Here is a 27,351-nt window from a genome sequence, read left to right on the forward strand (position 1 = left end):
TCAGCCCCCTAGCACTTTTGTGACTATTTCTTCCATTCGGTCCTCCACACTTCTTCCCTCCACATTGCCTTCCTCTATTGCCTCATTGCTTGTTAATTCTTGCATCTCAAGCTGCACAAGTCATACTTGGCCTTAGTTTAATATGTACTTCATGCAAGTTTATTATTCATGTTCTTCACTAATCAAATTAATGATCAGAGCGTAAACATTTAGTCACATATAGACTTTTACATTTGGCGTTCACAAACTCTCTATCTTTTTTTCTTGTATGGGTACACTCATATAGTTCAACAAGATTGGGCTTGACTTTTGTTTCTTGTTCCTACACATAATACATATAATTAAAGTTTACACTAAATAATGTTACTTTCATTAAATTATGCTACGAGATACTTACCTTTTTGTAAATGACATTGACAAATGAACAAGTCCCTGATGTATTATTTGTTTCCAAGTGGCTTCTATTTTTTGTATTTCGTTCAGACTTTTTCTATGAAATTTGAAGAAAAAAAAAAAAACACAATTATTCATAAAATGTCTTCAAGTGCATGCAAATTATATCAATCTGAATTTTCTAATCAGTATAATAATATACATTTACCTTCCATTCATCCTCATCAAATGAGTCACATATTAGTTTCCACTGTTCAGGACCATACCCTTCTGGCACTGTTTCCCTCCCAACAGCCTTAGCCCTAGCAATCCCCTCAGCATTGCGTTCATGAACGCCTTCAAAATATTTCTTGTTGTGGTCCCTATATAAGTTTAAACGAAGCCTAGTATATGCACGACCCATTTTATTTTCAACAGCTTTGATGTGCTCGTATTGTCCTATATTCAGTGTGAAGTTTGACTGATACATAATAGATAGGAAAACAATGGTAAAAAATGTGTCACATTATTTTTTCATTCGAAACATATTCTTAAACATTACATTGATATTCATACCTGAACATGGAATAACAGCTTGCTATTTTCCTCAGCTGGGACCTTTTTCCATTCACCATGATGGAGTTCGCACATGTTATGAACAATCTCCCCAATCTTGCTCGCAAACCATGCTGCATTCTCGCCTACAGGTGCCCGGTGTCTATTTGGGATGTTTAGCACTAAGGGACCATTCTTAAGTACGTGGTCACTCAACTTCTTACACTTGGCCTTACCCCTTACATTTATGACAGATGTGCTAGCTGTTCCACAAAACATGGTAACGTAATAAGTTATATTTGGAAAAGTATACTGTCAAATGTATATAACAAACCAAAATAATACAAAAATAACATTTCATAAACATATAATTTATATGAACTTACAAGATGCAGTAGAGGCGACTCCCTGTGAATCTAATCCTGCCACTGAGTGAATAGGATTCTAAGACTCGTGCGAAGGATGCCCATCCACTGACTCATGGGGGGGGGGGGGGGGGCGAGTGCGACATTTGCATATCTGTACCACCAAACCCAGAATTCGGAGTCAGACTCTCATGCTTGTCAATAAGGCCCCGGCCTTGACCTTGGCCTCAGCCTTGTACTGCTGGAACATGTTTGCATCGTATTGTTGTCATTGTTATGATCAATTTGCTAACAACTCAAAAACCAAAAAATGAACTTTCTATTCTTTAACTCATTTTTTTTTTCTAGTTTAACTAGGTGCTAAACAAAAGTACCAAATAATAAACTCTTTAAATTTTACTCTATTCTATTTAAATATAAATTTTATTCAGTCTTCATTCATGTTTTATTTTCAAAAGCATCCCACAAAGTTACAAACCCATAAAGGTGAGGGAGAGAGAAAGTGTGAGGGAAAATATAAAAACATAAAAATAGAGTAGAGAAAGGATTTTGTTCTCTAAATGTGGGGAGAGGTTTGACAAGCCCTAAAATAGAGAGGGTAATATAGAGCTTGATTGAAATTTTGGCTAAAAGTAGGTTTTAGAGAGCTCATTGAGGATACTCTTAGCCATTGAGTTCAATTGTAAGCTAGAAGGGAATTTCCGATCCCTTTTTTCTAGGTATTGTACATCTATTTAGGGAGTAGACAAAGGTGTTGGCATTTAGCTCATGTTGGTCATCTCACAAGTTCGATACTTATCTTCCTCTCCTCACCTAAATTGAACTGAATCAATAAATATTCAAAGTCATGAATGGATTTTTTTCACATGAAATATAAACAAGCAGGTCTAAAAATTAGACCATCTCGTAAGAAGCTTCAAGCTAGTGGTAAAAAGAGCATAATTTTTTTTTTAAAAAAAAAAAAAAAATTGTGGAAAGAAATAAGAAAAAGAAAAAGAAGTGACAATATCACCATGTCACCATGTCCAAAAGATATTGTAATCCAAATCTCACATCCATATTGGTGTTTCATAGGTTATAACTTTAGTATATAAAATCCAACTAAATTTGTACTAGCTCTTTCCAAATAATTTAAGCCAATGACACAACAATTAGACATTTCTAGCAAAAACTCATATCCATGTACACACCCATAGTTTAGTCATATGTAAATGAATTAATAATACCGCTGCTTTCACCATTACTTAGGGCAACATATTTAAATCTTATTACCTTTTGAAAGACCACTTAGTAGAGGGACAATACAAGCAGAAGCCTTAGTCGTCTTGCTTAATGCCTGGTATAATTAAAATCATTCGTTAGCAAAGAACCAGAACACAGAACAAAAAATAATTACAAGCAACATAGGAATGGATAAATCGAGCATACATCTCCACTAACGAACATAATCGATGCCACTGATTCTAATTGCAAGGTGGATTTTATATTTGCATTTTGCTTGATTTTCATGTTTAGAGTTCGTTCCTTTGTTTTTTTTTTTTTTTTTTTTTGCCAAGAAGACAGGGGAACTAAATGATGGGCTACTGAATTTTTCTAGTTTAGATGGTTGTTTTATAACTCCAAACTTTTTGTTCCCTTCTCCTCTGTATTCTTAGTTGATAAGCAGAGCATCAATCTTTCCTTGTTGATTAATTATGGCTTATTATTTTCCTTCTTTGCTCCATACCTTCCCTGATGATGCATCCATTGTTGTTAATTATTATTGGCCCATTTGGTTTCCTTTTTGCTTATCTCTTTTATTGAAAAACTGAAAATTCTACAGGTTCATATCGTACTGAGGGGTGCTGTCCGACCTTTGATTGAGATGCTTCAATCTCCTAAGGTACAGCTTAGGGAAATGTCAACTTTTGCATTGGGGAGGTTGGCACATGTTATCATTTATCTATGCATTTTTTAATTTCTTCAAATCACAATTTATGGATACTATTTGAGTGATTGAGAGGCATTTAAGGTTTTCAAGGGTTTAGGGGAAACTCTTAATTTGACTGGTAAACTAAGGACCTAATAAAATCCCAATAAAGACTAACAAGGACACAAAGAAAATAAACCCAAGACACTTAGACATCTATAGAAGTTATAGACTTGACTCAATGATCAAAATGCCCTTAATTTGAATGGCTTAGTAAAAAATTGCAGATCTGCCTCTATTACAAAATTAATCATAACTCATGAAATAGAAACCCAAATTAGGAACCCCGTACCCCTCTCCCCGAAAGCTGGAGCACTTGGGCCTTCAAATCTAACATAGCACTTGGGCATCAAAATCAAATGCTAAAAACTTTCCATTCTCTTCGTACTTTTTCTACATATATTCGACATCGAGAAAATTGTATGTTCTTTCGTTTTCTTTCAATATCTCGACAAATAACAAAGGGAACGTAGCTTTATGGATTCAACACTCTCCAATCAAATTTCGAAAAATAAAAACACTAACTAGCTACTAGAAAGTATATTAACAAGAAACCAAATCAGGGTTCATGCTGAGGAGAGTTGAGTGCGTTGGAGAGAGAGAGGTGCACCGGAGAGAGAGCTGTAGGAGAGAGTTGAGTGCGCCAGAGAGAGAGAGCGGCGCCGGAAAGAGAGCTGCCGGAGAGAGACTGAGAGAGTGAGAGAGTGATAAGGGAGGTGGGATTTTGGTGATTAGGGATTTTGGTCAAAACATCTGGTCTGAAAATTTTAGAAACCGTGCCAATAGATGGTGCTAATTTATTTTGCGCACTCAATCGAACTAATTCATTAGGATCGATCGGATGTTTAATCAATCATTTGATCCTATCACGATCAATCGAACTAATTAACCTTGATCGATCGGATGTTTGATCGATCATTTGATCCTATCACGATCAATCTAACTAATTCATTAGGAGCGATCGATGTTTGATTGATCATTTGCTCATATCATGATCAGTCGAATTAATTCAGTGGGATCAATCGGATGTTCGATCGATCATTTGATCCTATCACAATCAATCGAACTAATTCACCAAGATCGATCGGTTTTTCGATCAAACATTTAAATAAGAATAAGAAATAGAAAACTTCAATAATACCATTAGCGTCCACTAAATTGGACGCTAATGATATGTCTTTAGCGTCCACTTTAGGAGTGGACACTATTGATATGTCATAAGCATCCACTATGTCTGGACGTTGTTAATCTTGTAGTTTTATTTGTTTTTTATTTTTCTAGAAGACCATTAGCGTCCACTAAATTGGACGCTAATGACATGTCTTCAGCGTCCACAATAAAAGTGGACGCTAATGATCCATCATTAGCGTCCGTTATATATCAACGCTATTCAGCTTTTAGTTTAAATTGTTTTTAATTTTTTAATTTTTGTATTAGTGCTTTAGCGTCCTCTTTAGTGGACGCTGTCATAGTGGACACTAATGATATATCATCAGCATCCACTTTCAGTGGACGTTGTTGAGCTTTTAGTTTAAATTGTTTTTTATTTTTTTACTTTTGTACTAGTACTTTAGCGTCCACTTTTAGTGGACGCTGTTGAGCTTTTAGTTTAATTTGTTTATTTTTTTATTTTTGTACAAGAGTGGACGTTAATGCTCCATTATTAGTGTCCAATGTCATAGTGGACACTAATGATATACCATCAATGTCTACTTTTAGTGAACGCTGTTGAGGTTTTAGTTTAATTTGTTTTTTTATTTTTGTACAAGAGCTAAAGTGGACGCTATTGAGGACAATTAATTTTTTTTATAGGAGTTATAGACTTGACTCAATGATCAAAATGTCCTTAATTTGAATCACTTAGTAAAAAATTGCAGATCTGCCTCTATTACAAAATTAATCATAACTCATGAAATAGAAACCCAAATTAGGAACCCCGTACCCCTCTCCCTGAAAGCTGGAGCACTTGGGCATCAAAATCCGACATAGCACTTGGGCATCAAAGTCAAATACTCAAAACTTTCCATTCTTTTATTTTTTTCTACATTTATTCAACATCTAGAAAATTGTATGTTCTTTCCTTTTCTTTCAATATCTCCACAAATTACAAAAGGAACGTAGCTTTATGGATTCAACACTCTTCATTCAAATTTCGAAAAATAAAAACACTAACTAGCTACTAGAAAGTATATTAACAAGAAACCAAATCAGGGTTCATACCGGAGAGAGGTACGCCGGAGAGAAAGCTACCAGAGAGAGAGAGAGGTGCGCTGGAGAGAGAGCTGCCGGAGAGAGTTGAGTGCGCCAAAGAGAGAGAGGTGCGCCGGAAAAAGAGCTGCCGGAGAGAGAGAGAGAAAGAGAGAGAAACATGTGCCGAAGTGAGTGAAAAAGAGAGAGAGAGAGAGAGAGAGAGAGAGAGAGAGAGAGAGTGTGTGAGTGAGAGAGTGATGAGGGAGTGAGACATTAGTGATTAGGGATTTTGTTCAAAAATTATGGTTTAAAAATTTTAGAAACCGCGCTAATAGATGGCGCTAATTTATTTTGCGCACTCAATAGCGGCGACTACAGTTGCCCCTAATGAGCTCAAATAGCAGCGACCCAATATGTCACCACTGTTTGGGGTATTTTTTTTTTAAAAAAAAAAAAAAAAAAAAAAGAAATTATACTTACAAATTTTTAATTTTATTTATTCAATTTTTAATTTTTAATTTTTTTAATTTTTCTCTTGTAATATGTTTTTATTATTATAATATTAACTAAAAATTTCAGTTTAATAAATTTTTATGATAAATCACTACAAGTAAAATGTCGCCGCTATTTATCAATAGCGGCGACCCTTGGCCGCTACTCAGTTGCCGGTACTAATCCGATATTGATCCTGAATAGCGGCGACCTACGGGGTTGCTGCTAATGACCCCTCATTAGTGGTGACTAAGACATTTTTTTGTTGCCGCAGAAAAGGTTGAAATGGGCCGTGTGTCACCGCTGATAATGGTTAGTAGCGGCGACAAACATTTTTGTCACCGCTAATGATGGTCAGTAACAGCAACATTTTGGTTGCCGCTATTTAATTATAACCAAAAAAAAAAAAAAACTGCTTATAATAGATGGTGTTATATAGCAGTTATGGGAACTACATCGTGCCTATTTATAGTCAAATCGCTAGAGATAGCTAAACCATTAAAACAAGTTGGTGCAAGCATTGCATATGGAAGGACAAGTGGATTCAAGGATTCACTTCTTATCATGGAACAAAAAGTGAAAGAAGGAAACAATAACACAAAATAATGACATGTTGGGGATGTCCGGACAATAAGGTATGTAATCAAAAGTAAACTCATGCCAAGTCAATCAAACTAACCCACCCAATCCAAGGCTTGCCTTGAATTGTGGACCATAAGTGCAACAAACCTTACATATATTGAAGGATTTAAGTCCTCACCTATGAGCACAAACTATGTCTAAAAAAAAAATAAAGGACTTCATCTCATCAAGCAAAGGCATCACACTATCTTTTATTCAAATGCTTCTAGTATTTGCTATTTACATGCTTGCAAATTCTTATAAAGAGAAGAGCAACTCACATAACGGTGGAACATCTCTACAACCTCTACAGAAGTTGAGAGAAATCTTTGGCTGAGAAAGAAACACAAAAGGGAATCTAATATACATGTAAAAAAAAAATAAGTAAGAGGCTCATAAAAGACAGACACCTCGTACCAGTATTCATCACAAAGCTAGCAAACAAACCACACACAATCGCTTCAAAAAAACTCCACATAAACTATCCACACTACCACCAACTAAAGCCACAAGACCAAAATATTAAAATTAAATGAAAAAGGTTGCAATACAACAATTTCATTACATATCATTATGAAGAAGTCTTTCAACTTTTTTAATCTTCTTTTTTCTTTTCCTTTCTTTTCACTCCAATACTTTTAGTCTTATACTATGGACTAAAAACATACTTGAAGCAACTGTGGGCCAGAAGCAAATAAATTACAATAATAACCCCTGTAGGATCACGCTGTGCTAATTACAATTGACACTAGTGCTCGTGACATAAATCAGAAGCATACTAATTTTTGTGTGCGTATGTTTGTTCAACCCAACAGAGCACAAATAGGCAACATTTCTTTATTCATATATTGTTGAAAATTATGACCAAGAACTAGAAAAAATAATGAATTTCAAAAGAGAGATTTTTCATTTGTTTGCTAAGCTCTATTTCTGCTTTCTCTATTTTAGTTTATTCATGTGATTGTTTGTTTCAAATCAGTGAGATAGACTCAGCTTGTAGTTAGATCTAAGAACTAGTTTGACACTCCAAGAAGGTCTCATTTGGATGGTCTTTTTTAAAATTTTTGTTTGTTTTCTTCAATTATATTTTCAACATTTGTTTTTTACTAAATGATATTTCAGTTTTTGTGAATTTCTCTGAATCTATCTGATTTAAACTTGTAGTGATAATTTCACTAGTTAGTTTTCATTCAACAAAATTTTTCGTGGGTAGTTGTTGGAATCAACAAATAGAGAATAGAGTGACTAGAAATTCTCCAGGTCATAATAGTTGTGACCAACACTTAGCTAGATCCTTGGCTCCTACAATTAAAAAAACCTCTGGCCAAGATCAATTCTTTGGCTCTATAGATTCTATATCAATCTTTATGAGGAAGAAATCATGTAATAATAGGAGTTGTTATTGGTATAAATTATGTAACATCTCCAGCCTGTTAAGGCTGAGTTTGCCACTTTTCTTCTTTTACAACAAACTTTTTTTTTTTTTTTTTTTGCAAAGATCTATAAGGTCTATCAGAGTACTTGATTTTAAAGGATACAATAAATATATAAAACATTCTTCAAGAGATTTTATTACAAGCGAAATTAGAAAACATTAAACTTTAGTTACGGTATATCATATTATTACAATAACTGATATGAAAAGACTTTGAAAGTTAATAAGTATTCCCACCCCCATTCCGGCCTCCTATTCCAGCGTCCTTTTTACATGAAAACAAGAAATAAAACTGAATGAGCCCAAAGGGGGCCCAGCAAGTAAAATCCACAACCATAAATAGTTTTATTCCTTGTTCTCAGTTTTGAAAATCGTTTTTACAAATAAATATACATCCAGCCATAATACTACATGTATATACAGTTGCATCTCCCGTAGCATATACGTACTATTATATCTAGTAATAAATCATCGTCATAAATCATATTTATAAATCATCATCATTATAAATCATCGTTGTAAATCATCATTGTAAATCATCATAATATATCATCGTTGTAAATCATCATAGTATATCATTGTTGTAAATCATCATAGTATATCATCGTTGAAATTATATTATCATTTTCTCATATTAGGGCCCATGTACACAATCATCCCTGTGTACGAGGGTTGTGGGTCCTTGTGACCATGGCACTGAACTGTGGCCTCAGCCATGCCCGACCGTCAATTAACTCTTTTCTTGGTGCACTCAATGGTCATGTTGATGGAATATCACCTTCTAGCATAGCCTCCTTCAGTGGTTTCGCTTTCATCCGAGTATCGATACCAAAATCCTCTCATCCTTACTTATCTTGGGGCCAAAAATACTCTCCTCCATACATGTACCCTCATTTCATAAACATTTAACTCATTTCTTGTACTTCTTTTTATGTATCTTAGGGTCATGTAGGAGGGTTTATCATCATTCTTCTTTCTTATAATCATCATCATTTCTCAACTTTCTTTTCTCAAAATGGAAACTTTTCCAAATATAAACTTGTTTTACTTAGAAAGCTTTTAAAGAAATAGAAACTTTCTAAATAATTCTTTTAAAAATCCTTCATGCATACAACATATCTCCATGACAAGTAAATAAAATAATCATTTACAGTTTGATACAAAAATGAATAAATAGCATGACATGAAGTAATTTTAGAAGGGCTAGTGAATTTACTTACCTCTAGGCTGAAGCTAAAAAGTGGTCTGAAGGATCTAGTTGCTCCAATCTGACTAACACCATTAGTATATCTTTTGAAACTAATTTCTCAAGTCCGTTCTCTCTCTCGTATTCTTTCTTTCTTGCAACGCTTTGTCTCGCCCTTTCTCTCTCTGTTTCGTGTAAACACTTTCAGAAAAAAGAAAGACCGAGTAGAAAACGGAAGAAGGAAGAATATGTGGAAGAGAAGAGAGAGGAGTGGTGAAATTTGTGAAGGGGAAGAGCTCTATTTATAGGAAAAAAACCAAATACTATTCTACCTTCCATTTTACTATTTCATCTACCAACACTATTATACCTACATTTATCCATCTACAATTCTACCCTCATTTTACTATTCCATCTACCAATACTATTATACCTACATTTATCCATCTACAATTATACCCTCATTTTACTATTTCATCTACCAACACTATTATACCTACCTTTATCCATCTACAATTCTACCATTCTTCTACCAATACTATTATACCTACCATTGACTATTCTACCTTCGCTTACTATTCTACCTACTAATATAATTCTTCTTATCATTTACTATCCTATCATTTCACCAATTACCACTCTCTGTAATACCATAAATTTCCCAAGAATTAAAATCACAGGCTAAAATGAATATCAAAATAACATCATCATCAAAATAATCTATTTAAATAACTTTAAAAATTCTGGGGTGCTACAAATGATGTTTTAAACTTGGAATGAAAATGAAGAAATTAATAATAAAAAAAATTTCATCTTTGAGTTGTTCTACCAAATTTATCACTCAAGAACTTTGATCTCTACATGGACCTGATGAAAAACATTGGGTAACTTCTTTTGAACTCATTTAGAATGATCTGATCAATTGGATAACCTATTAGCAATAGAAGGCATTCAAGCATGGGATACTAATAGACAAAACAAACTTGCAGTCAGTTTAATAATAATCCGAGTGTGAAAAATTTAATTGACCCAAACTAACACCTAGATGGAGGTGAATACTTGTTCACCTCCCAATAGTAATAATTTTAAGAATCTAATCACCGCATATAATCATCACTATATGAACAATAAAAATAACACAAAGATTTTGGTAATGGAGTGAACTTTTAAAGAATTCTTCAAAATAAAAATCATTTTGTGGGCTAGCCAACCCCACAAGAAATTTTCACTATAGAAAAAAAGTTTGTTACAACCAATCTATACTTACAAAACCTTTATGGTGTAGACACAGGCTTGCAAACCCTAGCAAACAACTCATTTGCCTCCCATCGCAACAATTCCAAATAAACAAATAACCCTTGTTTTTGACACTAGAATTTTCCAAACAAATATAAAACCTATCTCCCCCTTTGACAATTTGGTGACAAAAAAAAAATCAGAATACAACTCAATGAAATAGAAAGTAACGCCATCAAACCACTAAAACGTAACTATTTCCTATTACATGGGACACCTTAATTACAAAGACACTACTGTAGAAAACTAGAATAAAAATGTCTTCTTGAAAATGCACAAACTTATTAAACCCATAAAGAACATATGTAGACAATAAATAGTTTAATAGTAGTAATATATTTGCATATAAAACTGTAACATACCCCCAAATCTACTACTCCCTTTATGAATATTCCCCATTTTTGTCACAAAATAACAAAGGTGAACAATTTAGAGTAGTAGCAATAAAAGGGAAGAAGGTACAAATAGAGAATAACAACACACCAAGAAACTTACAGAAAACAGATTGCAAGGTTTGTGGTGACAAGGTGTAAGGGCCCTAAGCAAACCGATGCAATGACTTAGGCATGGAGAACAAACAGGTAATAAATAGCAGCATTAGATAGATAATAAACATCAATCCAAACACTATGGTTAATTTAACATCATTAGATAGATAATAAACATCAATCCAAATTTTTACTTATTAAAAAAATAAAAACTAACATCATCCCACAAAATTTCCAAACTCCATGAATATTAGGAAGTACACATTATACAACTCGTATACTTTTTCTTTTTTGCATATATTCTTAATGAAATGGTGTTCCCTAGGCTTACAAATAAAATAAAATAAAAAATGTCTTTTCGTTGTTCTCTCTGTCTTTTTTCTTTTTTTTTTTTTTTAATGAGTAAATACTTTCTTTCTTAACAAGCTGAAACACAAAACCAATCTCCATATATTACAAACCAGTCTCAAAAGGAGAAACCACAACCAACAAAAGCCAACCGAAAACATCTCAAGAAACAAGACGCAACTCAGTAGCAAAAGACACAACAATTTACAGATATTCAGAAAATAAAAAAATTCTGCTGAAACCTAAACTACCCCAGAAGTAGAGAGTTAAACCAACAGCTTTTCTGCAATATTCTAACTGTAGCACAAATGAATATTTTCTTCATTCCTTTGAAATCTTCCTTTACCCAAAATTCTGAATCTGACTTCCTATTAGGGGGAGAGGGATAATGGGTTATTAGTATTAGAATTACGCTTAAACACAAAGGTGTCTTGGAATTGTCTTTAGAGAACTCAAGAGCTGATCTTGCATTTCACCTACCTAGGTTTTTCTTTTTATTAAAGAAAAAAAGAAAAAAAGACCCAAAACAATGTGACTGATTCATACAAAAAAGTAGAAACTGAGTTCTTTGCTTGAACAGAGTAATAGCAACAGCCATAACAATTCATTTTTATTTTTTATTTTTCAAATTTGTTCCTTGAAATTTAGAAGAATTTCAGGGACCACGACAGTTTTTTAGAGGAACCAATTAGCTCTGTAGGGAAAAAATAGAAAGAGAAGAAGAGATGAAGTACACATTTTTTAATTTCTTCAAATCACAATTCATGGATACTATTTGAGTGATTCAGAGGCATTTAAGGTTTTCAAGCATTTAGGAGAAACTCATTCCGGAGAGAGGTACGCCGAAGAGAGAGCTACCGGAGAGAGTTGAGTGCGCCAGAGAGAGAGAGAGAGAGAGGTGTGCCGGAAAGAGAGCTGCAGAAGAGAGAGAGAGAGAGAGAGAGAGAGAGAGAGAGAACGTACGCCGGAGTGAGTAAGAGAGAGAGAGATCAAGAGAGAAAGTGAGAGTGAGAGTGAGAGAGTGATGAGGGACGTGGGATTTTGGTGATTAGGGATTTTGGTCAAAAAATATGGTCTAAAAATTTCAAAAACACCGCCAATAGATGGCGCAAATTTATTTTGCGCACTCAATAGCGGCGACCGTAGTCGCCGCTAATGAGATCAAATAAAGGCGACCCAATATGTCGCCACTCTTTGGGGTATTTTTTTTTAAAAAAAAAAAAAAAAAAATTATACCTACAATTTTTTAATTTTTATTTTTTTATTTATTTAATTTTTCTCCTGTAATATGTTTTTATTATTATAATATTAACTAAAAATTTCTGTTTAATAAACTTTTATGATAAAGATCATTAAGTTGATATTTATCTTATAATTAATTATAAAATAATACAAATTCTAAAGATAATATAAGATCAATATAACGAAGGTACTAAGATAATATAAAAAGGTTACTTTTCAATTGAATGTTCGATTTAACCTTCAATTGTACCCAATTTGATCTATCAATTGATCATATCACGATCCATCGAACTAATTCACTATGATCGATCAGATGTTTGATCGAACATTTAACCCTATCACAATCAATCGAACAAATTCATTAGGATTGATCGGATGTTTAATCGATCATTTGATCCTATCACGATCAATCGAACTAATTCATTAGAATCGATCATTTGCTCCTATCACGATCAATCAAACTAATTCGTTGGATCGATCGGATATTTGATCGATCATTTGATCTTATCACGACCAATCTAACAAATTCATTAGGAGCGATCGAATGTTTGATTGATCATTTGATCATATCACGAACAATCGAATTAATCAGTAAGATCGATTGGATGTTTGATCGATAATTTGATCATATCGCGATCAATCAAATTAATTCAGTAGGATTGATCGGACATTTGATTCTAGCACGATCAATCAAACAAATTCATTAGGATCGATCAGATGATTGATCGAACATTTGATCCTACCACGATCAATCGAACTAATTCATTATGATCGATCGAATGTTTGATCGATCATTTAATCATATCACGATCAATCAAATTAATGCATTTGAATCGATTGGATGTTTGATCGAACATTTGATTCTGTCACGATCAATCGAACTAATTCATTAGGATCGATCGGATGTTTGATCGATCATTTGTTCCTATCATGATCATTTGAACTAATTCACCTGGATTGATCGGATGTTCAATTGAGCATTTGATCCTATCACGATCAATTGAACTAATTCATTACGATCGATCGGATATTTGATCAATCATCTGGTCATATCACGATCAATCGAACTAATTCACCTGGATCGATCGGATGTTTGATCAATAATTTGATCCAATCACGATCAATCAAATTAATTCACCAAGATCGATCGGTTGTTCGATCAAACATTTAAATAAGAATTAGAAATAGAAAACTTCAATAATAATATAGAAACAAAATTAATTTTTCTAAGCATTTTAATGTAATAGGAGAATTTGTTTCCATGATCAATCGGACTAATTTACTATGATCGATCGGATGTTTGATCAAAAATTTGATCTTATCACGATCAATCGAACCAATTCATTTCGATCGATCAGATGTTCAATTGATCATTTGATCCTATCACGATCAATCAAACCAATTCACCAAGATCGATCGGTTGTTCAATCAAACATTTAAATCAGAATAAGAATTAGAAAACTTCAATAATACCATTAGCGTCCACTAAATTGGACGCTAATGATAAGTCTTCAGCGTCCACTTTACGAGTGGACGCTATTCATATATCATCAGTGTCCACACTCCACTATGTGTGGACACTGTTAATCTTGTAATTTTATTTGTTTTTTTTAAAAAAAAAAAAAAAAAAAAATTACAAGACCATTAGCGTCCACTAAATTGGACGCTAATGATATGTCTTCAGCGTCCACTTTAGTAGTGGACGTTATTGATATATCATCAGCACCCACTATGTGTGGACGCTGTTAATCTCGTAGTTTTATTTGTTTTTTATTTTTTTATTTTTCTACAAGTCCATTAGCGTCCACTAAATTGGACGCTAATGATATGTCTTCAGCGTCCACTTTAGTAGTGGACGTTATTGATATATCATCAGCACCCACTATGTGTGGACGCTGTTAATCTCGTAGTTTTATTTGTTTTTTATTTTTTTATTTTTCTACAAGACCATTAGCGTCCACAATAAAAGTGGATGCTAATGATCCATTATTAGCGCCGTTATGTATCGACGCTATTGAGCTTTTAGTTTAAATTGTTTTTAATTTTTTTTTTGTTTAGCACTTGGGCATCAAAATTCGACATAGCACTTGGGCATCAAAATCAAATACTCAAAACTTTCCATTCTCTCCTTATTTTTTCTACATTTATTCGACATCTAAAAAATTGTATGTTCTTTCCTTTTCTTTCAATATCTCCACCAATAACAAACGAAACGTAGCATTATGGATTCAACACTCTCCAATCAAATTTCGAAAAATAAAAACACTAACTAGCTACTAGAAAGTTTATTAACAAGAAACCAAATCCGAGTTCATACCGAAGAGAGGTACGCTTGAGATACCGGAGAGAGTTGATTGCGCCGAAGAGAGAGAGGTGCGCCGGAAAGAGAGTTGCAGAAGAGAGATAGAAACGTGCGCCGGAGTGAGTGAGAGAGAGAGAGAGAGAGAGAGTGAGAGTGAGAGAGTGAGGAGGGAGGTGGGATATTGGTGATTAGGGATTTTGGTCAAAAAATATGGTCTGAAAATTTCAGAAACCGCGCCAATAGATGGTGCTAATTTATTTTGCGCACTCAATAGTGGCGACTACGGTTGCCGCTAATGAGCTCAAATAATAGCGACCCAATATGTGGCCGCTCTTTGGGGTATTTTTTTTTTAAAAAAAAAAATTATACTTACAATTTTTTAATTTTTATTTATTTATTTTTGTTTTTTATAATTTTTCTCTTGTAATATGTTTTTATTATTATAATATCAACTAAAAATTTCCGATTAATAAATTTTTATGATAAAGATCATTAAGTTGATATTTATCTTATAATTAATTAAAAAATAATTCAAATTCCAAAGATAATATAAGATCAATATAACTAAGGTACTAAGATAATATAAAAAGCTTACTGTTTAATTGAATGTTCAATTGAACATCTAATCGAACTAATTCACTGGATCGATTAGATGTTTGATCTAACGTTTAACCCTATCACGATCAATCGAACAAATTCATTAGGATCGATCGAATGTTTAATCGATCACTTGATCCTATCAGGATCAATCGAACTAATTCACTATGATCAATCGGATCTTTGACCAATCAATTGATCCTATCATGATCAATCAAACTAATTCACCTAGATCAATCGGATGTTTGATCTATCATTTGATCCTGTCACGATCAATCTAACTAATTCATTAGGATCGATCTGATGTTTCATCGATCATTCAACCATATCATGATCAATCAAATTAATTCAGTAGGATCGATCGGATGTTTGATTGATAATTTGATCATATCACTATCAATCGAATTAATTCAGTAGGATCGATCGGGCATTTGATTCTATCACGATCAATCAAACTAATTCCTTAGGATCGATCCGATGTTTGATCGAACAGTTAATTCTATCACGATCAATCGAACTAATTCATTAGGATCGACCGCATGTTTGATTGATCATTTAATCATATCATGATCAATCAAACTAATTCATTTGAATCGATCGGATGTTTGATCGAACATTTGATTCTGTCACAATTAATCGAACTAATTCACCTCGATCGATCATTTGATCCTATCACGATCAATCAAATTAATTCACCAAGATTGATCGGTTGTTCGATCAAACATTTAAATAAGAATCAGAAATAGAAAATTTCAATAATAATATAGAAACAAAATTAATTTTTCTAAGCATTTTAATTTAATAGTAGAATTTGTTTTCACGATCAATCGAATTAATTTATTATGATCGATCGGATGTTTGATCAAAAATTTGATCATATCACGATCAATCGAACTAATTCATTTGGATCGATCGGATGTTCGATCGATCATTTGATCCTATCACGATCAATCGAACTAATTCACCAAGATCGATCGGTTGTTCAATCAAACATTTAAATAAGAATAAGAATTAGAAAACTTTAATAATGCCATTAGCGTCCACTAAATGGACGCTAATGATATGTCTTCAGCGTCCACTTCAGGAGTGGATGCTATTGATTTATCATCAACTACCACTATGTGTGGACGCTGTTAATCTTGTAGTTTTATTTGTTTTTATTTTTTTATAAGACCATTAGCGTCCACTAAATTGGACGCTAATGATATATCTTCAATGTCCACTTTAGGAGTGGATGCTATTGATATATCATCAGCGTTCACTATGTGTAAACGCTGTTAATCTTGAAGTGTTATTTGTTTTTTATTATTATTATTTTTTTTCTACAAGACTATTAGCGTCCACAAAATTGGACGCTAATGACATGTCTTTAGCGTCCACAATAAAAGTGGACGCTAATGATCCATCATTAGTGTCTGTTATATATCGATGCTGTTAAGCTTTTAGTTTAAAGTGTTTTTAATTTGTTATTTTTGTACAAGTGCTTTAAAGTGGATGCTAATGCTCCATTATTAGCGTCCGCTGTCATAGTCGACGCTATTGAGTACAATTAATTTTTTTTATAGGAGTTATAGACTTGACTCAATGATCAAAATGCCCTTAACTTGAATGGCTTAGCTAAAAATTGCAGAGATGCCTCTATTCCAAAATTAACCAGAACTCATGAAATAGAAGCTCAAATTAGGAACCCTGTATCCCTCACCCCGAAAGCTGGAGCACTTCGGCATCAAAATCCGACATAGCACTTGGGCATCAAAATCAAATACTCAAAACTTTCCATTCTCTTATTATTTTTTCTACATTTATTCGACATCTAGAAAATTATATGTTCTTTCCTTTTCTTTTAATATCTCCACAAATAACAAAGGGAACGTAACTTTATGGATTCAACACTCTCCAATCAAATTTTGAAAAATAAAAACACTAACTAGCTCTAGAAAGTATATTTACAAGAAACCAAATCAGGGTTTATACCAAAGAGAGGTACGCCGGAGACAGAGCTACTGAAGAGAGTTGAGTGCGCCGGAGAGAGAGAGGTGCACCAAAGAGAGAGCTGTCGGAGAGGGTTGAGCGCGCCACAGAGAGAGAGGTGCGCCGAAAAGAGAGCTACCGGAGAGAGAGAGAAACGTGCACCAGAGTGAGTGAGAGAGAGAGAGAGATCGAGAGAGAAAGAGTGAGAGTGAGAGAGTGATGAGGGAGGTGGGATTTTGGTTATTAGGGATTTTGATCAAAAAATATGGTCTGAAAATTTTCAGAAACCGTGCCAATAGATGGTGCTAATTTATTTTGCACACTCAATAATGGCGACTACGGTGGCCGCTAATTAGCTCAAATACATGTCGTTGCTGTTTGGAGTATTTTTTTAATATATATATATTGTACTTACAATTTTTTAATTTTTATTTATTTATTTATTTTTATAATTTTTCTCTTGTAATAGGTTTTTATTATTATAATATTAAATAAAAATTTCCGTTTAATAAATTTTTGTGATAAAGATCATTAAGTTGATATTTATTTTATAATTAATTATAAAATAATACAAAATCCAAAGATAATATAAGATTAGTATAACTAAGGCACTAAGATAATATAAAAAGCATACAGTTCAATTGAATGTTCAATTGAACCTTCAATTGTATCCAATTTGATCTATAAATTAATCATATCACGATCAATCGAACTAATTCACTCGGATCAATCAGATGTTTGATCGAATATTTAACACTATCACGATCAATCGAACAAATTCACAAGGATCGATTGGATGTTTGATCAATCATTTGATCCTATCACGATCAATCAAACTAATTCACTTCGATTGATCGGATGTTTGATTGATCATTTGATCCTATCATGATCAATCTATCTAATTCATTAGGAGAGATCGGATGTTTGATCAATCATTTGATCATATCACGATCAATCAAATTAATTTTGTATGATCGATCAGATGTTTGAACGATAATTGATCATATCACGATCAATCAAATTAATTCAATAGGATCGATCGGACATTTGATTCTATCACAGTAAATCGATCTAATTCATTAGGATCGATCAGATATTTGATCGAATATTTGATCCTATCACGATCAATCAAACTAATTCATTAGGATCGATCGGATGTTTGATCGATCATTTGTTCATATCCCAGTCAATTGAACTAATTCATTAGGATCGATTGATTTTTGATCGAACATTTGATCCTATCACGATCAATCGAACTAATTCATTTGGATCGATCGATCATTTGTTCCTATCACGATCAATCGAACTAATTCACCAGGATCGATCGGATGTTCAATCAAATATTTGACCCAACTAGGATCAATCGAACTAATTCATTAGGATCGATCGGATGTTTGATCGATCATTTGATCATATCATGATCAATCGAACTAATTCACCTGGATCGATTTGGTCCTATCACGATCAATCGAATTAATTCACCAAGATCGATCGGTTGTTCGATCAAACATTTAAATAAGAATAAGAAATAGAAAACTTCAACAATAATATAGAAACAAAAACAATTTTTCTAAGCGTTTTAATTTAATAGGAGAATTTGTTTTCACGATCAATCGAACTAATTTACTATGATTGATCAGACGTTTGATCGAAAATTTGATCTTATCACGATCAATCGAACTAATTCATTTGGATCGATCGGATGTTCGATCGATCATTTGATCTTATGACGATCAATCGAACTAATTCACCAAGATCGATCAGTTGTTCAATCAAACATTTAAATAAGAATAAGAATTAAAAAAAACTTCAATAATACCCTTAGCGTCCACTAAATTGGACGCTAATGATATGTCTTCAGCGTCTACTTTAGGAGTGGACGCTATTGATATATCATCAGCGTCCACACTCCACTATGTGTGGACGCTGTTAATCTTGTAGTTTTATTTGTTTTTTGTTTTTTTATTCTTTTACAAGACCATTAGCGTCCACTAAATTGGACACTAATGATATGTCTTCAGCGTCCACTTTAGGAGTGGATGCTATTGATATATCGTTAGCGCCCACTTTGTGTGGATGCTGTTAATCTTGTAGTTTTTTTTTTTTTTAATTTTCCTACAAGACTATTAGCGTCCACTAAATTGAACACTAATGACATGTCTCTAGCGTCCACAATAAAAAGTGGACACTAATAAGCCATCTTTAGCGTCTGTTATGTATCAACGCTGTTGAGCTTTTAGTTTCAATTATTTTTTCTTTTTTTATTTTTGTACAAGTGCTTTAGCGTCCACTTTAGTAGACGCTAATGCTCCATTATTAGCATCCATTGTTAGAGTGGACACTGTTGAGGACAATTAATTTTTTTTATTGGAGTTATAGACTTGACTCAATGATCAAAATGCCCTTAGTTTGAATGGCTTCGTAAAAAATTGCAGATCTGCCTCTATTCCAAAATTAATCATAACTCATGAAATAGAAACCCAAATTAGGAACCCCGTACCCCTCTCCCCGAAAGCTGGAGCACTTGGAAATCAAAATCTGACATAGCACTTGGGAATCAAAATCAAATACTCAAAACTTTTCATTGTCTTCTTATTTTTTATACATTTATTCGACATCTAGAAAATTGTATGTTCTTTCCTTTTCTTTCAATATCTCCACCAGTAACAAAGGGAACGTAGCTTTATGTATTCAACACTCTGCAATCAAATTTCAAAAAATAAAAACACTAACTAGCTACAAGAAAGTATATTAACATGAAACCAAATCAGGGTTCATACTGGAGAGAGGTACGCCGGAGAGAGAGCTACCGGAGAGAGTTGAGTGCGCCGGAGAGAGAGAGGTGCACTGGAAAGAGAGCTGCCGGAGAGAGTAGAGTGCGCCAGAGAGAGAGAGGTGCACCGGAAAGAGAGAGAAATGTGCGTTGGAGAGAGAGAGAGAGAGAGTGAGAGAGTGATGAGGGAGGTGGGATTTTGGTGATTAGGGATTTTGGTCAAAAAATATGGTCTGAAAATTTTAGAAACCACGCCAATAGATGGCACTAATATATTATGCGCACTCAATAGTCGCCGCTAATGAGCTCAACTAGCGGCGGCCCTATATGTCGCCACTGTTTGGTGTATTTTTTAAAAAAAAATTATACTTACAATTTTAAAATTTTATTTATTTATTTATTTATTTTTGTTTTTTTTAATTAAAAAAATTCTCTTGTAATATGTTTTTATTATTATAATATTAACTAAAAATTTCTGTTTAATACATTTTTATGATAAAGATCATTAAGTTGATATTTATCTTATAATTAATTATAAAATAATTCAAAATCCAAAGATAATATAAAATCTATATAACTAAGGCTCTAAGATAATATAAAAAGCTTACAGTTCAATTGAATGTTCGATTGAGCCTTCAATTGTATCCAGTTTGATCTATCAATTGATCATATCACGATTAATCGAACTAATTTACTAGGATCGATCGGATGTTTGATTAAACATTTAACACTATCACGATTAATCGAACTAATTCATTAGGATCGATCAGATGTTTGATCGAACATTTAACCCTATCACGATCAATCGAACTAATTCATTAGGATCGATCAGATGTTCGATCGATTATTTGATCTTATCACGATCAATCGAACTAATTTACCTGGATCAATTAGGTGTTTGATCGATCATTTGGTCATATCACGATCAATCGAATTAATTCAATATGATCGATCAGATGTTTGATTGATAATTTGATCCTATTACAATCAATCGAATTAATTTAGTAGAGTCGATCAGACATTTGATTCTATCACGATCAATCGAACTAATTCATTAGTATCAATCAGATGTTTGATCGAACATTTGATCCTATCACGATCAATCGAACTAATTCATTAGGATCGATCAAATGTTGGATCGATCATTTGTTCCTATCACGATCAATCAAACTAATTCACCAGGATCGATCGTATGTTCGATCGAACATTTGATCCTATCACAATTAATCGAACTAATTCATTAAGATCAATCGGATGTTTGATCGATCATTTGATCATATCATGATCAATCGAACTAATTCACCTTGATCGATCGGATGTTTGATCGATTATTTGATCCTATCACGATCAATCGAATTAATTCACCAAGATCGATTGATTGTTCGATCAAACATTTAAATAAGAATAAGAAATAGAAAACTTCAATAATAATATAGAAACAAAATTAATTTTTCTAAGCGTTTTAATTTAAGGAAATTATATCTAAAATCCTTAGGTAAATGCGTCTTTATTAAAAACTCCCTGGGTTTTTTTTTTTTGGAAATTTAGTCCTTGGGTCACTCGAAACTACTAGAAACTCCATACCGTTAATTTTTGGTAACTGCCGTTATTTGAATGAAACGAACCGTTTCACTTAAGTCCACCTAAGTGGAATTTTTGTATCCTACGTGTTCACATTGGACACGTAGGATATAAAACTCACCGTATTGGACCATCCAAAACGGTGAGTTTTATATAACTTGAGGGCTTCTTTTTTCAAAACCCTCAAGTTCCATACGGACCATACGGACAGTGCTACGAACCACCCGATACACCAAGCGGCAAGCCACCAACCCAGACCCCGCCGGCGACAGAACCACCGGAGACGGAACCCACCGGCGACAGAGGCCACCGGCGACAGTACCCACCGTTTTGGACCATCAATTCCGGCGTCACTTTTCCGGCTAGGTTTCCGTCGATTCACAATATTTTGAATCGGAAAAATCTGGTTTCGACGAAGGTATTTTCTGAAATTTCTTTGTGGGTTTTGTTGATTGACTGAAATGGAAGCCTTTAATAGTTGTGTTTTGAATTTTTTTGTTGTGTTGGAAGCTTTTGGTCGAAACCCCATCCCCAACCATTTTTTTGTCCAACATCTGTCGAATATTGCACTTTTGAGCCAATATTATTGTTGATTGGCAGTGGGTGTGGTCCACCTTGGTTGTGGTCCTGGAATGAGACAGTTGTTTTTTCGTGTGCACTGGCAAGTTGGTCAAGGGGGATTTTTTCATCTGTATAACTATTTATTTTATTTTGTTGCTTCTCTACTCAAATGGTGGATTGCGGAGGACATGAAAATAGGAATTCTTTGTGCATAGTTTACGCCAGTTTCATCATTCTACAATTGAGCAGTATTTTTTTTTTTTTTTTTTTTTTTTACCTAATAGTTCATGCCATACTTTTCTATGCATGTCTTTGTTTTTAGGTCCTCCAATATTGTTGCCACCTTTTTAGTTGATGAGAAAAAAGGTCAATTATTGAAAGAAATGTTAATCATATTAGTATTAACATTTGGAAGAAAAGTATTTTTCAATGGAGAAAAAAGTGGTATTATTGTTGGGATATGATAGATTGTGGTTGGTTGGGTTTTAATGACTTTGTAAATTTTTTTAGGGAAGTTTCATCATTCTACAATTGAGCAGTATTATATACATGGTTGGATGCTACGGCTAATTTCTTCTTATTGCATGCTTGATTACACTGCATATTTGCATGTTTGTAGGGAGCCGCCTATGCTCATATACCATCTCTAGCTACTACACTAACAACTTAGTATTGTTTAGATTACAAATTAAGCAGTACTATTTCTGCAGGAGAATCACATTTTAAACAATGTGATTATCTTTTGTTTAGGGTTTAGGGTACATTTTTTTTTCCCAGTATTGTTTAGATTACAAATTGAAGTGAGAATAATCTTTTGGCAAGCTTGATTTTATTTTTCTTTTATGAGCTTGATTATTCTCTCACATGTCAGTTATATATTGTTAGGTTCATATTATAAGATGAACAGGAGGAAGAAAGATTTCAGGATAGGAGACAATGAAAGCGAATTCTACGATGGGAAGATGAAAAAGGTTTGTGAATTTTATTTAGTGAAACCCATTAGGGAATTGTGATTACTTCTAATAATTGTGGGTTTCACTGTAGAATGAACAGTCAATGTCGTCGGCATCTATAACATCATCGGTGAAAGAGGATATGGAACCTGTGCAGTGTAGGTGCGGACTTACAAGCCCAATTATAACATCCACTACTATAAAAAATCCTGGGAGGCGATTCTATGGGTGTGCTATGTATGACCGTAAAAAGGTATTTGAATTTGGATAATTTGGTTTTACGAAATAGTTATTACTTCATGCTTGTTCGTAATTATCAGATTTTTTTTGTGTAATTACAGAAAGTTGGCCAATGTCGTTTTTTCCAATGGTATGACAAAGAAACCTGTGCTCGCGGAAGGGAGGTCCTACCTGCGCTGTATAAACAAGTTCATTCCCTGAAATGTGAAGTGTCATTACTTAGGGGCAAACTAAAGATCCAAACATATTTGTTGGTTTTTTTGTTGGTGATTTGTGTACTGTTGATTTTCTAAGGTTGATGGGGCATTGAGGCATGGGAATGAGGCAAATAGATTATTATCAGTGAAATAGACTATCTGTTTTGTTGTTGTCAAGGATATTGTTTACTTACCTATGTTGTCCACGTGGATATATGGTTATGGCTTCTATGTAACAATTATGTAAAAATCCTGCTTGTTCGTAATTATCAGGTTGGCTGATTACTTTTATGGAACAACTATTTCCATGCATTAGTTTTATTTGTATACGGCAATTTATGATTATTTGTATGTTGCTCTTAAGTCTGAAATATTGAACCCTACAATATAATTTGCATGCAGAATTAATTTTATCCGTCCACTAATACAATCTGGAATTGGTAATTGCCATGACGAAATTTCAAAATGTAATTCAATAACTAACAGTACACGTTTAATGCTTAATGAACAACATTGAAGCTAACAAGCACATAAAGTCCCAAAATGAATCCCCCAATTGTTTTTATATTACAAACATAAAACAAAAAAAAACCCGACATATCACTTGATTATGAAATGGGTATGCGGGAAAAAGGCAAAATGAAGAGATCTGATAAGTGATAAATGTGATCATTGCGTGGCACCACTTCCTCGGCTTCTTAGTACACGTGTAGCCCTACGTGTACTACCACGATGTGATGATTCCGCTGTTGCTTCCGCCTGTGGTTCATGTTGGGATCCAAAGGATGCGTTAACAAAAATAATAATTATTTGCAGATACAAAAAAAAAAAAAAAAAAAAAAAAAAAAAAAAAAAAACCGGAAATCAGTGTGAATATTACAAATTAAGCACAAGTATATGAGTTTTTTAAGTACAAAAAAAACTGCAGACTAATTTACTAAATTACATCACCAATTTCAGAGATATTAGTGGGCAGCTATGGAATCATCGGGAAATAAGAGTTTTCTTAATAAAAATAAATAAAAAAAAATAAAAACTTGAATTTTACCTGTGACTGAGTAGCCCTACGTGTACGTACACTTGGCTGTGATGACTTGTAGGCTTCTGCCTCTGCCTGTGATTCATGTTGGGATCCAAAAAATGCGTTAAAAAAAAAGGGTGGGCGGGGGGGGGGGGGGAATCATCGTGAAATAAGAGTTTTCTTAACCACAAAAAAACTTGGATTTTACGTGTGACTGAGTAGCCCTACGTATACGTACACTTTGCTGTGATGACCCGTGGGCTTCTGACTCTGCCTGTGGTTCATGTTGGGATCCCAAAAATGCGTTAAAAAACAAAAAAAAAAAAAAAAAAAAGGAAAAGGAAAGATTATGAAGCATTTCCAAATAATTATTATATTACTTGTACAAACACTTCTATAAATAGAAAATTTTCTAATACAAAACAAAGATTATGAAGCATTTCCAAATAACCTGTGCAACACTGAACTTCCATTGCATATACTAGATTTTAATCCTCCTTAACCTTTAACTTAAAGCACCCTCCCAAACTTCCAACTTAGAGTTAGCTCCCATTATTTATTGATTTTATTTTTCTGATAAGTGGAGTTAGCTTCCATTAAAGTATCATCAATGCAATCCTAAATAGTGCTACTGAGTTCATCCATTACATAAGCAAAGACAAAATCACATCTCAATAACCAGCTTTTCAAGTTAAATGTCGCAACATACCCTTCCAAGAGTAATTAAAATTTCACTGCTTTCAATGTAACTATTGCAGCATAAATATGAAGATTCAACAAGGTCCACAGTATTTATAGTAGCTCTTTAAAGTATGTAGATGACAAGTCAGCAAGCAGTAATGCTAAACCGCAGACAAATTTACTAAATTACAACACCAATTTCAGCAAACTTTCAGATATTAGTTGGTAGCTATGAAATCATCGGGAAATAAGAGTTTTGTTAATAAAAAAAAAAAACTTGAATTTTACCTGTGACTGAGTAGCCCTACGTGTACGCACACTTCGCTGTGATGACCCGTGGGCTTCTACTTCTGGTGGGGGTTGAGCTTGTGATCCCTACAATAATTTAACCAAACATTCAGACAAATATCAACAATAATTATTATATTACTTGTACAATAATAATTAAGTTAACAAATTTTGGAATATGAACCTTATGTTGTAAAATGTATTTGTTTTACCTGTGCTTGAGCAGCATCTTTTTTCGGCTTATATTTCTTCGGTTTCCACCTCTTCCGGTCCGGGTTCAAAGGTAAATGACAACCTTTATAATTATGCCCTAAACCCCCACAATTTCCACATTTAACGATATATCCACTACAGGTTAGCTTGTAAGGGTTAGTCGGCTCATCTGCAGCTTTTCGCCTACTAATCTTTGGTCGACCAGGAGCCCTTCTAATGATAGGTGGCTGGATTTCATCGCATGGATCATCAGCTGGCCATATCTGCGGACCTTCCATGCCATAAACTCGAGCTGCATATCCTTGCATATACTTGTCCATCTTGTAATAATCATCCAAATAATCCTCTGGTTTTTGTTTATGCATGTAAATTACAGAACAAGCATGTGAGCAAGGGATCCCACTCACCTGCCATCTTCCACATGTGCATGTGCGATGATCTAACCGGACTAAACGCCGTGGCTCGTATATGTCCTCGATCTCAAACTCCAACTCATTCTGCCACCGACTAATACAATTCCTTGCATCACTTTTTGACCTCTCCAATTTTTTCTGGATCTTTGGGCATATTGTGTAGTGCGTCGACCGGATTCCATTCCTTTTCTGCTGGAAGCGTGCCATTATTTGCAGACGAATTTCTTCAAGCATAGTCAGTATAGGCTTAATCCTAGCTTCCTTAATCCACGCGTTAAAGCTCTCAGCCAAGTTGTTTAATAACATATCACTTTTGGTTTGGCAGTTGAAAGCATGTCTGGACCATGATGCCTTAGGTACACCACTAAGGTAATCGTATGCACCTTTCTCCATTGACATTATATTCCGCATGTGATGGTCAAACGCATAAACATTGGCTGCACGTGCAGCCCCCCACAACTCATCCTTCATAGCTTTCCCTGTGTAGCCTTTCGCTTTGAGGTTCGCATGTAGGTGCCGAACACAAAAGCGATGCTCAGTGTGTGGCAACACAGCCTCAACTGCAATTCCAAGCCCCTACACACATAAATTTATGTTAAATTATATGTAATAACATAAAGGAATAAAATAACACAATAAGAACATAAATAGTATTTTACACCAAATACCTTCTGTCTGTCAGACATTATAGTCCAACCAAGTCCCCCATCTGGCCCGCATAAGTCCTCCAATAAAATGGCAATAAACCACTGCCATGAATCTCTTGTCTCTGCCTCGGCCACAGCAATTGCAATGGGGAACATATCGTCGTTGCCATCCTTGCCTATGGCACACAACAATTGCCCCCCATAGTCCCCCTTCAGATGACAAGCATCTAAACAAATTATGGGCCGACAACCATGTATGAACCCCTTCTTGCATGCATCAAGACAAATATACATCCTCTGAAAGAATGCTCCATCTTTGTGTACAAAAGCACTACTACCAGGGTTGGTGCTGAG

At 34.1% G+C, this 27,351-nt stretch overlaps 1 protein-coding gene across 1 annotated transcript; it reads right to left on the minus strand.

The window, feature by feature from the left end:
* Positions 1-27,351, minus strand: LOC132185253 (uncharacterized). The gene is made up of 5 exons (XM_088518468.1): positions 27,019-27,351; positions 25,937-26,926; positions 25,755-25,811; positions 602-853; positions 1-111 (listed from the first exon to the last, which is right to left on the minus strand). Exons 1-5 carry the CDS (start codon positions 27,289-27,291, stop codon positions 1-3), a joined length of 1,683 nt encoding a protein of 560 aa, XP_088374594.1. The 5' UTR covers positions 27,292-27,351.

The sequence above is a fragment of the Corylus avellana genome, chromosome 7, assembly GCF_965113065.1.
Source record: "Corylus avellana chromosome 7, dhCorAvel1.hap1.2, whole genome shotgun sequence".
Lineage (NCBI taxonomy): Eukaryota > Viridiplantae > Streptophyta > Magnoliopsida > Fagales > Betulaceae > Corylus > Corylus avellana.

Coding starts and splice junctions, on each gene's coding strand:
- LOC132185253 (XM_088518468.1), bottom strand. CDS start 27,291: ATGTATATTTGTCTTGATGCATGCAAGAAGGGGTTCATACATGGTTGT. Junction 26,927..27,018: donor TAATGTCTGACAGACAGAAG/GTATTTGGTGTA, acceptor TTATGTGTGTAG/GGGCTTGGAATTGCAGTTGA. Junction 112..601: donor TTGATGAGGATGAATGGAAG/GTAAATGTATAT, acceptor TGACTTGTGCAG/CTTGAGATGCAAGAATTAAC.